This window comes from Rhinopithecus roxellana, chromosome 20 (assembly GCF_007565055.1).
Source record: "Rhinopithecus roxellana isolate Shanxi Qingling chromosome 20, ASM756505v1, whole genome shotgun sequence".
Lineage (NCBI taxonomy): Eukaryota > Metazoa > Chordata > Mammalia > Primates > Cercopithecidae > Rhinopithecus > Rhinopithecus roxellana.
This window is the reverse complement of record NC_044568.1, coordinates 74,140,594-74,157,202: the sequence shown is the minus strand read 5'-3', so window position 1 is coordinate 74,157,202 and position 16,609 is coordinate 74,140,594. Positions and strand designations below refer to the sequence as shown.

At 49.1% G+C, this 16,609-nt stretch overlaps 1 protein-coding gene across 2 annotated transcripts in view; it reads right to left on the bottom strand.

The window, feature by feature from the left end:
* Nucleotides 1-11,688, bottom strand: part of ABCC1 (ATP binding cassette subfamily C member 1) — a 192,732-nt gene extending 181,044 nt beyond the window's left edge. The window contains exon 1 of one of the 2 annotated variants that reach the window (XM_010370871.2): nucleotides 11,472-11,688. In XM_010370871.2, coding sequence (XP_010369173.2) covers nucleotides 11,472-11,519 — 48 coding nt within the window. In that variant the 5' untranslated portion in view covers nucleotides 11,520-11,688. The remainder of the gene's footprint in view (nucleotides 1-11,471) is intronic. The other variant, XM_030924928.1, reaches the window with a different exon arrangement.
* Between the last annotated feature and the right edge of the window lie 4,921 nt (nucleotides 11,689-16,609).

Sequence of the window (16,609 nt, the reverse complement as noted above, 5' to 3'; positions counted from 1 at the left end):
AAAGTTGCTGTGTGAGATTTTCCTCTTGCAACCAGCCAGATCAATTCAACAACATCTCTTTTTAAAAGAAGAGTTTTCTAGCAACCTACAGAAAGTCCTCTTAACCACAGGAAAAAAGTACCTCATCATCTTACTAATAAGCCTTTGGCGGAGAATCAAAGGCAACTGGGGAGTGGGGAAACCCAAACATTTCAGTTAAGGTTCTGAGAAAGAGAAGAGACTCATAAAACAATATAAACTTAATTTTTAAGACCTGACATTCAGCAGGGTGTAGTGCCTCACACCTGCCTCACACACTTGGAGGTGCCAAGGTGGGTGGACTGCTTAAGCCCAGGAGTTCGAGACCAGCCTGAGCAGCATAGCAAGACCCCATCTATTTAAAAAAAAAAAAAAAAAAAAGAACAAAATAAAAACAAACAAACAAAAAAACCCTGAGATTCACTCAAACATAAATAGATCAGGAGGTTCATGCTTCTGCCAGGGACCATGCATTGCTCTACTTCTTGCCGAGCTGGTAAGTGCCTTCCCTGGAATTTCCAGGACTGCAAGCCATTGTGTTAGTGCTTTATGCATTTTGCAGAATGCTCCAGGCAAGATTTTTATGAGATGGGCTCTGCAGTTCCTTTGAGTTAAACTCTTCGATACTTTAACCACACCATGATCCTCCTCAAGGCCTTTGCACATTGTCTTCCCACGCTGGGAGTCCCTTCCCCCCACATCCTTGCATGGCCAGCTTTGCCACTGAGCTCTCAGGTCAAACCCCACCGCCTCCGAAAGGCCTTCTGTGGACATCCCTCTGTAGTAGTTTGCACCTCATCCAGTTCTTCCCGGTTCAAGCCTTTGCAGCACTTCCCAGCATCTGAAATCATTTTGGTCACCCTCAGTGTATAAACCCCATGAGAACATGGGCCTGGTCTGTCCTGTTCACTGTTGCATCTTCAGTGTCTTCAGCAGCAACACACAGTAGATGCTCAATTAATGATTGAATAAATGAATGAATGAAAAACAGCGTGGGAAGAACAAGACAATGAACCCAGGGCTATAAAAGACCACATGAGACCGGGCTTGGTGGGTCACACCTGTAATCCCAGCATTCTCGGAGGCCACATGAGCTCAGGAGGATTGCTTGAGCTCAGGAGTTCAAGACCAAACTGGGCAACATAGTGGAACTCCATCTCTACAAAAAAATATGAAAATTAGCCGGGTGTGATGGTGCATGCCTGTAGTCCCAGCTATTTGGGAGGGTGAATTGGGAGGGTCGCTTGGGCCTGGGAGGTCAAGACTGCAGTGCAGTGGTGCAATCAGCCAGGGTGACAGAGCAAGACCCCATCAAATCCATCTATCAATCACCGCACAAATTTCTCGTACTGGGAAAACTTAGGCATCATACATATTCTCCCCAAGCAAGTATTACCTAGGAGGCCAGTAAAAGGTAGACTGAGGTTCCTCAGAGAGAAAATTCAGAGAGGAAGATAAAACCTCCATAAAAATCTCGATTACTACTTGAGGGTTACAGGATGCTAGCCTAGAGCCTCCCTCCCTAGACTGAGGTTTCTCACACAGAAAACTCAGAGAGGAAGAGAAAACCTCCATAAATATCTCAATTACTACCTGAGGGTTACAGGATGCAAAGCCTAGAGCCGCCCTCCCTGGTCATTAACACCCACTTTCCAGAACTTGGCAACCTCCCCAGCAGATGAATCCCAGAGTTAAACCAAGGGGACACTTACGGAAGGGGAAGATCAACTTTGTAATCGTCCACTTCTCCTGGGGCACTTTAAAACGAAGGAGCCTCAAAGCTGATCTCTCAAGAAAGCCATTTTTGGCTGGGCATGACGGCTCATGCCTATAATCCCAACACTCCGGGAGGCCGCAGCAAGAGGATCGCCTGAGCCCAGGAGTTTCAGACAAGCCTGGGCAACATGGCAAGACCCTGACTCTACAAAAAATACAAAAATTTAGCCGCGCATGGTGGTGTGCCCCTCTGGTCCCAGCTATTTGGGAGGCTGAGGTGGGAAGATCGCTTCAGTCCTGGAGGTCGAGGCTGCAGCGAGCTGTGATTGTGCCACCGCGCTCCAGCCTGGGTGACAGAGGGAGACCTTGTCTCAGAAGAAAAAAGAAAAAGAAAGCCATTTTCGTTTTCCCAGGGGAGAATGAACTGTCACAACTCCAACTGGAAAAATGGAAAAAGGTAAAAAGACACAGCCCTCAGTAAAAAAGAAACTGCTGCAAGTTTCTTCTCTAGCTAATTGGAGTTTAACCTCCTTAACGTCTCATTAAGCTTCTCCAAGGCAACCCTGCTAAGCCAATTACACTAGAATTTCAACAGCCCACAACCTCTCAGGGAAAGGCAGGATGAGGAGAGAGGTCTTGCTCCACATTTCTCCCCCATATTCCTCCACACCAGCAGCTGTGTGATTTCACACCCCAGGGGACATCTGAAAACATCTAGAGACATTTTCAGTTGTCACAACAAGGGGAGGTGCTACCAGCATCTACTAGGGGGTAGAGGTCAGGTTTGGGGCTAAGACTACGCTGCACAGAATGGCAACCAGGCCACAATGATGTGGCCTACATGTCAACGGGGTTGACACTGAGCAACTGTGCTCCATGTCCCCACCCCCAAAAGACAGCTTCCTCAAAGGCCCCGTTCAACCATTCAGCCTCAGAGAGATAAGTGCAGGTACACAGCACCACTCCTCCACCCGCAGGGATGCCACCCTATCCCAGTTTTCTTGCTAAGCTTAGGAAAGCTTGCCTCAGGATGTCTGGCCATTAATTAATTTTGGCAAAATGTTTGGGCAAGTTTTCACGAGCTGGAGTTGTACGGACCATTAAGATCTCATCATCAAAGCTAGGCCTTATTTTGCCGTGAAAATCTGAAACCAACATACCAATTCGATGTTTACTTCAAGGTTGGCCTGCAAAGCAGGAGATGCCAACTCAGACACCAACAGGTGCTAAGTGGCTTCCATCAATGAGAGAAGCAGACCACGTGCGAGGAAGCACAATTTTAAAAAGGCAACAGGCCAGGGACGTGCCTGTAATCCCAACACTTTGGGAGGCTGAGGCGGGTGGATCACTTGAAGTCAGGAATTCGAGACCAATCTGGCCAATATGGTGAAACCCCATCTCTACTAAAAACACAAAAACAAGCCAAGTGTGGTGGTGCGGGCCTGTAATCCCAGCTACTCGGGACGCTGAGGCAGGAGAATCGCTGGAACCTGGGAGGCAGAGGTTGCAGTGAGCCGAGATCCCACCACTGCACTCCAGCCTGGGTCACAGAGCAAGACTTCATCTCAAATAAAATAAAATAAAATAAAGGCAACAAACATTTGGCTTTAAAATTAAAGCAACAACAGGGAGGGGTGTGTACTGCGGCAAACTGGAGCAACTCAGAAATGGACAGCCTCAGCAGACCACTATGATGTATAAATGTGGGCCTGGGGCTAGCAGAACTTGATTGTTCAAGGGAAGCCAGAAATCCAGATGTTTCTATGAAATCTGCCAATCAATAAATATTGGAGGGCGGGCACAGTGGTTCATGCCTGTAATCCCAGCACTTTGGGAGGCCAAGGCAGGCGGATCACGAGGTCAAGAGATCGAGGCCATGCTGGCCAACACGGTGGAAACCCCATCTCCACCAAAAACACAAAAATTAGCTGGGTGTGGTGGCGGGCCCCTGTAGCCCCAGCTACTGGGGAGGCTGAGGCAGGAGAATTGCTTGAACCCAGGAGGTGGAGGCTGCAGTGAGCTGAGATCGCGCCACTGCACTCCAGCCTGGCAACAGAGCAAGACTCCGTCTCAAATAAATAAATAAATAAAACTGGAAATTACAGTCATTCCTATAATTAAAATCAAGCCAAACCAGCACAGTGGTGAGCTATATCTAAACCCTAGGTTGGAACTCATACCTCAAAACACTCAAATTCTAATGTTGATTGAGCCCCCACTGTGTGTGACACTGAGTCCTGGGAAAAGAGGGGTGGACAAAACCCTGTTCTGATCTTTGCAAGATGAAATAGGTGTTTTGCCAGGCACAGTGGCTCACATCTATAATCCCAGCACTTTGGGAGGCCAAGGCAGGCGGATAGCCTGAGTTCAGGAGCTCACAACCAACCTGGGCAACATGGCAAAACCCTATCTCTACAAAAAATATAAAAATTAGCTGGGCATGGTGGTGTGTGCCTGTAGTCCCAGTTACCTGGGGAGCTGAAGTGGGAGAGCTGCTTGAGCCCAGGAGGTTGAGCCTGCAGTGAGCTGAGATCGCGCTACTGTACTCCAGCCTGGGTGTCAGAGCAAGACCCTGTCTAAAAAAAAAAAAAATACAATAAAATAATTTTTTAAAAAGCCATGTGATGAGAAAGCTAAAGGACTCCGTCTATCTGAGTATCCATTTCAGACAGTTAAGTGATTTCACCCTTAAAATCCTTACAAAGAAGTTTCCACGCCGCCCAAAAGCCATTGTAGTGCTTCATGTCATTCATTCATTCAACAAACACAGCTGACCCTTGAACAAGACGCATTTAAACTGCACAGGTCCACTTATACTCAGATTATGCTTCTGCCTCTGCCATCCCTGAGACAGCAAGACCAACCCCTCCCTTTCCTCCTCCTCCTCCTTAGCCTCCTCAACGTGAAGACAACGAAGATGAAGACCTTTATGATGATCCACTTCCACTTAATAGTAAAAATCTCTCTTATGAGTTTAACATTTTCTTTTCTCTACCTTGCTTCACTGTAAGAATACAGTATACAATATATATACAAGATATGAGTTAGGCCAGGTGCAGTGGTTCACGCCTATAATCCCAGCACTTTAGGAGGCCAAGGCAGGAGGATAGCTTGAGGCCATGAGTTTGAGACCAGCCTGGGCAACATAGCAAGATCCCCATCTCTACCAAAAAACAACAAAATCTGTGTTATCAACTGTGTATGTTCTTGGTTCCAGTCAACAGTAGGCTGTTAGTAGCTAAATTTTTAGGCAGTTGAAAGTTATACCTGAATTTTCTTTCCCTTTTTTTTTTTTTTTTTTTTTTTTTGAGATAGAGTCTTGCTCTGTCACCCAGGCTAGAGTGTAGTGGCACGATCTCAGCTCAGCTCACCGCAAAGTCCGCCTCCCAGGTTCAAGCAATTCTCAGCTTCCCAAGTAGCTGGGATTATAAGCACCTGCCACCACACCTGGCTAACTTTTGTAGAGACAGGCTTTCACCATGTTGGCCAGGCTGGTCTCGAACTCCTGAACTCAGGTGATCCACCTGCCTCAGCCTCCCAAAGTGCTGAGATTACAGGTGTGAGAAACTGCGCTGCATCCTAAATTTTCAACTACATGGGGCATCAGCACCCCAACCCCTGAATTGTTCCAAGGTCAACTGTTATTTACTAAGCCCTAGGCACAGTTGGAGATGCTGGGATTACAGCCATAAACAAACACAGGTAAAAAACCCCGCCCCTATGTAGCTGACCTTTTGCTGGGAGTTTACAGAGTAGGCACAATACTTAAGCAAAATATTACGTGTATTAGAAGGCAGTAAGTGCTACTGGGGGTGTAGACGGGGGATAGAGACTTGCTAGTGGAGGGAAAGAATGGGATGCCTGAGGTGACACCTGAACAAAGTTTGAAGGTGAGGGACATTGCAGGTAGGAGAAACAGCAAGTGCAAAGGGCCTGAGGTAGGGGCAGGCCTGGCCACCAGCGTGGCCAGAGGAGAGTGAGACAGAAAGCAGCCAGGGAGGAGGTCAGGGAGGCGAAGGGGACAGATGCTGCCCAGCCTTCAAGGCCACTGTAAGCCCTTCGGCTTATACCCTCAAGGACATGGGGAACTAATGCAGGGTTTTAGCAGAAAAGGGACAGCTGGGCCAAGACTAGACTGTAGGGGTCAAGGGCAGAGTAGGCACAGCAGCGAAGAGGTGACTGTTTTCTTTCTTTTTTTTTTTTTTTTTTTTTTTTTTGAGATAGTCTGTCACCCAGGCTGGAGCGCAGTGGTGAAACCTCAGCTCATTGCAACCTCCAACCCCACTGGGCTCAAGAGATTCTCCTGCCTCAGCCTCCCAAGTAGCTGGGATTACAGGCGCCCACCACCAGGCTCGGCTAAGCCAAGTAGCTGGGATTACAGGTGCCCACCAACAGGCTCGGCTAATTTTTGTATTTTCAGTTGAGATAGGTTTTTGTCCAGACTGGTCTCAAACTCCTGGCCTCAAATGATCCGTCTGCCTTGGCCTCCTAAAGTGCCAGGATTACAGGCATGTGCCACGGTGCCTGGACTGAGGTGACTGTTCAAATCAAGGAATTGGCCAACGATGACTCAAGCCAGAGTGGAAACCGGGGAAGCCATGAGAAGCAGGCCATCTGAGGCAACGGGCAACACGATTTGCTGACAGATGTGATAAGAATGGGAGGAGAAAAGGAGAAGTCAAAGCTGGAGACTGATATGGGAAGAGGAAGCTCACGTTCTTTAGGAACATGGTCAGTGGGAGACACCCACATAGAGAGATCAGTTCCTAAAAGTTGTGTCCACAAACAGAAAAGGTTTTTTTTCCCCCCCATCCACCACCAGGTCCCAAAGGCAAGGCACTTCCTCCAGGCTATCACAAACGGAGCTTGTCCTCAGAGAAAGAGAACACAATCCTTCAGGAGAGTCTTGGCCAAATGGACATGCTGCAGCCGCCTTCTGTAAGGCCCCTAAGGGCTGCGCGGCTCCATTTGGCCAAGGAACCCTGAATCCGCTCCTGATTGGCTTGAATCACGAATCCATTTGGACCAGGAACCCTGAGTTCACTCCTGCCCAGGCCTCTCCTGGGTCACCCTCATCTCCTCCCAAAACCATTCACCTTGCACCCTGTCATATCACCATCCTGGACCTCAGCGTCCACATCCATGAAATAGGGTGGGTGGAGGCAATTGGCCCCCTGAGATCTGACATCCCTTTCCACTCTAACAATCCATAAGGAAGGGTCTGGAAGGAGGAGCAGTCAAAAAGGGGGAAAACAAGCTGAGCACGGTGACTTACGCCTGTAATCCCAACACTTTGGGAGGCTGAGGCAGCTGGACCACTTAAGGTCAAGAGTTCGAGACCAGCCTGGCCAACATGGCAAAATCTCGTCTCTACTAAAAATACAAAAATTAGTCAGGCGTGGTGGTGGGCACCTGTAATCCCAGCTACTCAGGAGCCTGAGGCAGGGGAATCACGTGAACGCAGGAGGCAAAAGTTGTGGTGAACCGAGATCACACCACTGCACTCTAGCCTGGACGACAGAGCAAGACACCATCTCAAAAAAAAAAGGGTGGGGGGTCGGTGGGGAGGGGAAAACAGAGGAAGTGGGAGAAGGCTAAGGGATGGATTTGAAAACCAAAGCCACACTTGGAGGAGGGGGAAAAAATTGGCTCTTCATAGACTGTTGTTGAGCCAAGGGGAGGAATTAAAACAGGGATCAGACTGACTCCAAGGCCAGACCTAGCCCCAAGAGGAATTTCTAATAGCTTCTAAGATACTCTTCTTGGCGGCTAAGTCGGATATTCAGGGGGTTACTGAGTTGGTGGATGCCACAGAGTATCTCAGACGTGCACATCAACCCTGGGAACAGCTCACTCCATCGAGGGTGACACACACCTGCAGCTTCCTTCTGGTCTTCTCCAGTGCCAGTCGGTGCAACAGCAAAAATTAACTAGAGAATTCCAGGTGGTGACGACCACTGATCTTTACTGAGCGCTGTGTGCCAAGCAGCAACATTTTAAGTCCTCGCTAAGGATTCACTCAGTTATTCCTCAAGTCACCGCTATTCACTACTTACTATGTTATCCCACATAGGGAAACTGAGGCACAAAGAGAAGTAATCTGCCTCAGCAGCAGAGCCGAATTTGCTCTGAGCCACCACACTATACTGCTTAATACCAAGTTATTTTCTCTGCTTTTCCGTAATTTCCAATTTTTCTACACGGGGCCTGAAATACAATTTTTTTTCTTTTGAGACAGTCTCTCTGTCACCCAGGCTGGAGTACAGTGGTGCGATCTCAGCTCGCTGCAATCTCTCCCCAGGTTCAAGCAATTCTCCTTCCTCAGCCTCCCAAATAGCTGGAATTACAGGCATGAGTCACTATGCCCAGCTAATTTTTAGTAGAGATGGGGGTCTCACCATGTTGGTCAGGCTGATCTCAAACCCCTGACCTCAGGTGATCTGCCTGCCTTGGCCTCCCAAAGTGCTGGGATTACAGGCATGAGCCACTACACCTGGCCCTTTTTTTTGAGACAGCGTCTCAGTCTGTGGCCCAGACTGGAGTGCAGTGACAGTGATCTCAGCTCATTGCACCCTCTACCCTCACAGCCTTCAAGTGATTCTGCTGCCTCAGCCTCCCTGGTAGCTGCGACCACAGGTGCCGCACCACCACGCCTGGCTTTTTTTTTTTTTTTTTTTTAATTTAGTATTATTAGCAGAGATGGGGTCAATCCACGTCGCCCAGGCTGGTCTCGAGCTCCTGACCTCAAGCAATCCTCCTGCTTCAGCCTCCCAAAGTGCTGGGATTACAGGCGTGAGCCACTGCGCCCAGCCTGCTTTTTTTTTTTTAAATGAACTCACGAAAAAGCCCAGGCCCATATTTCCAACCATCATTCCAACCTCAACCACAAAGCAGCCCCTCCTACCAGTCCCACCCCCACCTCCAGAGACCCACTCCCGTGAGAAAAGAAAGTCAAGTGCCGCTGCGCCCTGTCCTCAGGCCCTATTTTCCATTTTGATAGTGAAGTTCTCCTTTTTTCTTCCCAGAACATCTGTCTGAGTAATGGTCAACAGAACCCTTATCATGGGCCATTTTCATCTTCTGGGTTTTCTGGACATTTCCTGTGGCTCAGAGGCAGACAGTGGCCCAGGAACAAAGCGCTGACAGAGTCACACAAGGCCCACTAACCTTGACTTCTAAGCACATGACCTTGGTCACAACAGGAGCCCGGCACGAGTGCCTCACTGCCTTTCCACAGCCCAATCTCATCTCCACCAGCTGAAGAAAAGGGGAATCCAAAGGCAGAACAAGGAGCTTGAAACACACAACTTCATCTTTGGATAAAATAATATTTAACACTAGCCATTGCTTATCTCTGTGCAGGGCACAAGCTGAGCCACTTACAAGATTAACTTATTGACTCTTCACAACAACCCTAGAAGGCTGCCACATTTTTGGCTCCCGTTCCATTTTATAGATGAGGAAAGTGAGGCACACAGAGGGAAAGTGGCTTGCTCAAGGTCACACAGTTATCTGACTGCCAGGGAGGCCAGTCGCTCCTGGCCTTGAACATACTGCCTTGAAAAACACAAAAACAGCCCGGCACAGTGGCATGCCTGTCATCTCAACACTTTTGGAGGCTGAGGCAGGGGGATCGCTTGAGCCCAGGAGTATGAGACCAGCCTGAGCAATACAGTGCAACCCTGTCTCTACAAAAATTAGCTGGGTGTGGTGGCACATGCCTATAGTCCCAGGTACTTGGGAGGCTGAGTTAGGAGGATTACTTGAGCCGGGGAGGCAGAGATTGCAGTGAGCTGAGATCGCACCACTGCATTCCAGCCTGGGTGACAGAGTGAGACGATGTCTCAAAAAAGAAAAAGAAAAACGCAACAACTACCTACTTTCTACCTTTCAGTTAATTATATTTCAATTTTCCCACTCAGGTCCCAGCTGCCTCCTCTCAAATTCTGATTCCAGGGCACCTCCAGCAAGTCTTGGAATCCAGACAGCAGAAATAGGCAAGGTCAAACACCGGGATGGGGTACCTACCAGAGGCAGAAATCAGCTACAATTACACCCAAGCAAAACCCAGCCACCTGGCAATTTCTGTGGCAAAAAAAGTCCTTAACGAAGGAAAAAAATAAATTATTTAAAATTTTTAAAAAATTACAACTAGACTTCGTGAATCAGTTTAAGATAAACAAAGCGCACCCAAACACACTCATTACCCATCAACTACCAGTTGCCATCAATAAAATACGTCCTGATACAAAACCTCATGGATGTCCACCCTGTTTTGCCCCCTCCTCAATGCAGGAGAAGAAAATAAACAAGAGTATATTCCGGAATTCACAGCAACCCGAACCCAGATCACCATGTGAATCTTTGCAAAAAATAATCTTGCTGTTATTACACCTGGTAACAAGGGATCCACAGGTTTTCCTCTCTCTGCTAAAAAAAAAAAAAAAAAAAAGTTCATCTGCAAAGAGGCTCCAGTCACTCCCAGACCCTGAAGGTAAAGTCCGTGTTCCATTTCCACCCCTGGGGTCACTCTCCAACCCCACTGGCTTAAAATGGGAGACATATCAAAATGTGGTAGATTATTAAACATAATGATACCCTACTAAGAAAAACAAATAAACAAAACCAAATCCTCCAATGGGGCCCTGGAGGATGATTTTTCAACATTCCAAATGCAGCCTTCAAGGAAAGGCCCCCAAAACAGGACAAGAAAGTATTTTTGGATGCTAATCACCAGCTCCTAAGAACCAAGGCTGTTTCTCCTAATTCCTAAACAAAAGAGGAGAGAAGCAGTCGTGTCCAGATTTGCCTACTGCGTTCACCAATAATCAAGACAGCACGAAACAGAAGTGCCTTCCTGGAACAAAAAGGCAAATCGCATGACGGAGAAGCTGAAGCCCAAAAGACTGGGGCTTAAACCACAGAAAGTGGACTCCAGACACCCTGTCCGGCTCCTCAGGCCACACCGAAGAAAATTTGCCGGGGTTAAATCCCCAGAGAGGAGCTCCACGTGTCGCAGGGAAGGGAGGGCAGGACCACAGCCACCAGGGTTCTGGGCGTCCTCAGCTGCACCCCAAACCTGACTCGAGCCGAGGGTCAGGTGGGGCACGTCAAGGGTGAACACCCCCCTTCTTCCCTGGTTCCCCCAAACTTCCCCCGCACTACTTAAGCAGAAAACAAAAAAGACAACGCTAGGTAACTCACGGAAGAGTAATGTGGCTTGTACGACAACTTCGGGGAGACAATGAAAGTCCCTTTCTACAATCTAAACCCCTCCCCAGCTCACCCCGTTGGTCATAGACTATTTTTCGTGAAAAGGGGGGACCCTAACCACAAAAAAGATGGGAAAACAGAAGCAGAGAGACACCCCCTTCCCGCTCCCCATCTCTAGCGTCCCTTCCCTGGAAGGTTGTTTTTAATTAGAGGCGGGAACCCCAAAACACGAAGGCCTCCTCCGGGAGGTTGTGGCCCGACCCTCCCCTCCAAAACCCCAGGACTGGGCACGCGGCCCCCCCACGCTCTGCTCCGCAGGAACTGAGTCACCCAAGTTTTCCCCCCTGCCTTGCACCCCCGAAAGGGGCTGGGCCGCTGGCGACGTGGGAGTCCCGGGCCCCAAAGGCCGGACGCAGAGCAGGGAGCGCGGTGCCCCGGCCGGCTGTGGGCCCGGTGCTTTCCATCCTCGCCGGCCTTCCTACCTCCCTCCGTCCCGCCGGCCCCATGCGGCCCCCCGCACGTACCCAGAGCGGGTCGGAGCCATCTGCGCTGCAGAAGCCCCGGAGCGCCATGCTGGCGGCGAGGGCTGCGGCGGGCACGGGGCGGCGGGTGATCCGGCCCGGCTGCTGGCGCGGGCGGCGGCGTGCACCGGACGGTGGGGGATCCGGCCCGGCTGGTGGCTCTGGCTGCGGAGGAGGCGGCGGCGGCGGCGCAAGGAGCCGGGTCCGGGGCCGCAACGCCGCCTGGTTGGCCCGCGCGTCACGGGGATGCGGCGGCCCCGCCCCACCCCGCCCCGCCCCGACGCCCGGCTCACCTCGCGCTTCTCGGCGTGGGCAGCCGGACCCGCCACCTTTGGGCGCCCAGGGCCTGGATGCCGCGCCACCCCCACCCGAGATCCTCCGAGGCCCAGGCCCACTCGCTTGCGGACTGTCTCGGGGAGCGTTGGCTCGTCTTCCGGAAGCGCCTAGGATTTCTGGGGCCACACAGCCTGCGACCACTTTTCAAACCCTGTTTAACGACAGTATCCGTAACCAGGGGAAAATAACGTGAACGGAGCCCCCTACCTGCCTGGAGTGTGCTGGGCGTCTTAGCTGCGCCTTCATTTCATTCTGTACTATCTCCACTTTCATGAAGGAAGAAACCCAGGTGCAGAGAGGTTGACTGATTCCCCCTGCCCAGGGTCACCTGGCTAATCATTTGCGGGGCTGGGATTTGAACCCGGTGCAAAGCTGACTCACACAGAAGAAGGTGGCTACTCTTATTCACCCACTTTTTACAGATGGGGAAACTGAGGTTCAGATTGGCGAAGTGACTTACCTGAGGTCACACAGTTAGCAAGGAGTGAAAGTGGAAGTGAGATTCAAACCCATGAGCAGCCTGATTCCAGAGCACTGATGACCCAGAGGGCGTCAGTCTCCATCACTAACAGCTGTTGACCTCACCTGTGTGCAGAGCGCGTTTGCTTCTTCTCAACCTCTTTAAGCATCACTTAGAAATAACTGGGTTATTGATCCTCACCTCAGAGGTAAGGAAACCGAAGCCTGGAGACAAAATAATCATAGGCCAGGCATGGTGACTCATGCTTGTAATCCCAGCACTTTGGGAAGCCGAGGCGGGCCGATCACATGAGATCAGGAGTTCAAGACCAGCCTAGCCAACATAGCAAAACCCTGTCTCTACTAAAAATACAAAACTTAGCCGGGCATGGTGGCGGGCACCTGTAGTCCCAGCTACTTGAGAAACTGAAGCAGGTGAATCGCTTGAACCTGGGAGGCGGAGGTTGAAATGAGCTGAGATGGCGCCACTTCACTCCAGCCAGAGCAACAGAGCAAGACTCTGTCTCAAAAAATAATTAAAAAATAATAATTAATAAGCATTCATAGTGACAAGGCTTCCTAAGGCTATGTTCTTAGCAATTTACACAAATTAACTGCAATCCTCACAACCCCACGAGGTAAGAGGTAGTATTATCCCCATTTTGCATATGAGGAGACTAAGACCCAGAAAGACAGAGTAAATTGTCAGGGATTATTTAGATTGTAAGTGATTAAGCCAAACTTTGAACCCAAGAAGGTTAGCCAGGGAGGTAGGAAGTCTATAATACCATCTATTGTGCCATATTGCTTTTGAACTATTGCATAGACAGACAGGCAGAGACAGAGGAGTGAGGGCGAGGCCTCGGAGTGTAAATTTCACTGTGATACCAGCGATGCTTTTCTTTTCTCCTCTCCTTAATCTCCTGCCTGATGTGTGGTTTCCGTAAAACAGGCACACAACAGCTGCACCAAATAAAACAGAAACTGTGTGTCCATTTGAGACCGAACCACAAAGGACCTAGCCAGGGAAGGAGGAAGGTAGATAGGATTGTTTTCTGTGATTTTTTTTATTGACCCAGGTCCCCCGAAGGTGAATGAGTTTCTAAGGGATAATTACTTTCATGTAACAATGCCAATTGTGCTGTTGCTTGACCTTTATACTTTCAACAAATATTTATTGAGCATTTACTACTATATGCCAGATGTCTTGCTAGGAACAATATAAAATTGCTACTCTTTTTTTTTTTTTTTTTTTTTTTGAGACGGAGTCTCGCTGTGTCGCCCAGGCTGGAGTGCAGTGGCGCCATCTCGGCTCACTACAAGCCTCACCTCCCAGGTTCACGCCGTTCTCCTACCTCTGCTTCCCGAGTAGCTGGGAATACAGGCGCCGGCCACCATGCCCGGCTAATTTTTTTTGTATTTTTTGTAGAGACGGGGTTTCACTGTGTTAGCCAGGATGGTCTCCATCTCCTGACCTCATGATCAGCCCGCCTCCGCCTCCCAAAGTACTGGGATTACAGGCGTGAGCTGCCGCGCCCGGCCAAAATTGCTACTCTTACACAGCGTAAAGGATTGGGATTTTTTTGAATTGGGATTTTTTAAGTGTTTCTTATGGTAAGATGGCAGATGTTAATCAAATACTATATTTTTGAAAGGGTATTTAAAGGCCAGAAGCGGTGACTCACGCATGTAATCTCAGTGCTTTGGGAGGCCGAGGTGGGAGGTTCACTTGGCCCAGGAGTTCAAGGCTGCAGTGAGCTATGATCACACCGTTGCACTGCAGCCTGGGTAACACAGTGAGATCCCATCTCAGAAAGAAAAAAAAAAAAAAAAAAAGCCAGGGGAGGGGAGATATTTACAACTATGGTCACAGCTAGAAAGAAAAAGTGGTGACCAGGCATGGTGGTTCACATCTGTAATCCTAGCACTTTGGGAGGCCAAGGCAGACAGATCACTTAAGGTCAGGAGTTCAAGACCAGTCTGACCAATATGGTAAAACCGCATCTCTACTAAAAACGCAAAAATTAGCTGGGTGTGGTGGCGGGCGACTGCAATCTCAGCTACTCGGGAGGCCGAGGCAGGAGAATCACTTGAACCTGGGAGGCAGAGGTTGCAGTAAGCCAAGATCATGCCACTGCACTCTAGCCTGGGCGACAAAGCAAGACTCTATCTCAAAATAAATAAATAAATAATAAAAATACAAATACAAAAATTAGCTGTGTGTTGTGGTGGGTGCCTGTAATCCCAGCTATTCAGGAGGCTGAGGCAGGAGAATCACTTGAACCCAGGAGGTGGAGGTTACAGTGAGCTGAGATGGCCCCACTGCACTCGAGCCTGGATGACAAAGCATGACTCCATCTCAGAAACAAAAACAAAAAAAGTGGGCAAAAGTGGGCCTAAGTTAGCAATTTACACCACCCCTGCTGAGGGTGGAAGTCAGAGAAGGCTTCCGGGAGGAAGAGGCTTTCAAGCTGAGATACAAGGAATGAATCTGGGTTCCTGGGGCCTGGGTTGTGTTCTGGGCAGAAGAAGAGAGTTTGTAGCAAAGTTATGAAGCAGGAAGGGTCCTTGGAAGAAACTGAAAACAGCCTGGGTGGCAGGAACCCAGAGAAGGAAGCAAAAGCAATCCATCTGGAGCAGGAGAGGTCAGAAGGAGCCAGGGCAGGCAGGTACCCGTCAGCCAAGAGAGGGGCAGTGGGAGTCACTGGTGGGTTTTAGGCAGGGCACAAGACAGAGTTGGATTTCTTTCCATGTTTTATTCATTCACTCTTTATTCACCCTTTCAACAAATATTTATTGAGCAAGCACATGAAAATGTGCTCAACTTCATTAGTCATCAGGGAAATGCAAATAAAACCCCAGTGAAATACCATCATACACCCACCAGAGTGACTGGAAAGAAAGACTGAAAATTCCAAGTGCAGACAAAGACATGGATTAATGGGAACAGACACGCTCTGTTAGGAGATGTATAAATTGGCTCAACTACTTTGGAAAACTAACAATTTGGCCGGGTGCAGTGGCTCACGCCTGTAATCCCAGCACTTTGGGAGGCTGAAGCAGGTGGATCTCTTGAGCTCAGGAGATTGAGACCAGCCTGAGCAACATGGTGAAACCCCATCTCTACAAAAAATACAAAAAGGTGGGCCAAGGTAGATGGATTGCGTGAGCTCAGGAGTTCAAGACCAGCCTGGCTAACATGAGGAAACCCCCATCTCTATTAAAAATACAAAAAAATTAGCCAGGCATGGTGGTGCATGCCTGTAATCCATGCTACGCGGGAGGCTAAGGCAGGAGAATTGCTTGAACCCGGGAGGCGGAGGTTGCAGTGAGCTGAGATGGTGCCACTGCACTCCAGCTTGGGCAACAGAGTGAGACTCTGTCTCAAAAAAAAAAAAAAAAAAAAAAAACAAATTAGCTGGGCCTTGTGGCGCACGCCTGTAGTCCCAGCTTCTTGGGGATCTGAGGCACAAGAGTTGCCTGAACCCAGGAGGCGCAGGTTGCTCTGAGCCAAGATCACACCACTTCACTCCAGCCCCGGTGACAGAGGGAGACTCCATCTCCAAAAAAAAAAAGAAAACTAACAATTTGTACTAAAGTGAAACATACAATTACATAGTGGCACAGCAGCAGTTCCACTCACCTCCAAAAGAAAGGTGAGTTTATATCCACCAAAACACATCTACAAAAAGTGTTCATAATAGCAACAATATGTATGAATCCCACAAAACATAACAAGGAGCAAAACAAGCCAGACACAAATGAGCATATTTGCCATGATCCCATTTACAGGGTGTTCAAAAATAGGTAAAACGAATATACATTATTCGAGAGCCAAGCACCATGGCTCATGTCTGTAATACCAGCAATCTGGGAGGCCCAGGCAGGAGGACTGCTTCAGGCCAGAAGTTTGAGACCAGCCTGAGCAACACAGTGAGACCTCATTTCTACAAAACAAATTTTTATTTTTTTTATTTTTTGAGACGGACTCTCGCCCTGTTGCCCAGGTTGGAGTGCAGTGGTGTGATCTTGGCTCACTGCAACCTCTGCTTCCCAAGTTCAAGCGATTCTCCTGCCCCAGCTTCCCAAGTAGCTGGGACTACAGGCGCGTGTCACCACACCTGGCTACTTTTTTGTATCTTTAGTAGAGGCGAGGTTTCACCATGTTGGCCAGGTTGGTCTCAAACTCCTGACCTCGTGATCCACCTGCCTCGGCCTCCCAAAGTGCTGGGATTACAGGCGTGAGCCACTGCGCCTGCCTCAACAAAACAATTTTAAAGATTAGCTGGGCATGTTGGCACACACCTGTGATCCTAGCTACTCAGGAAACAGAGATAGGAGAATTG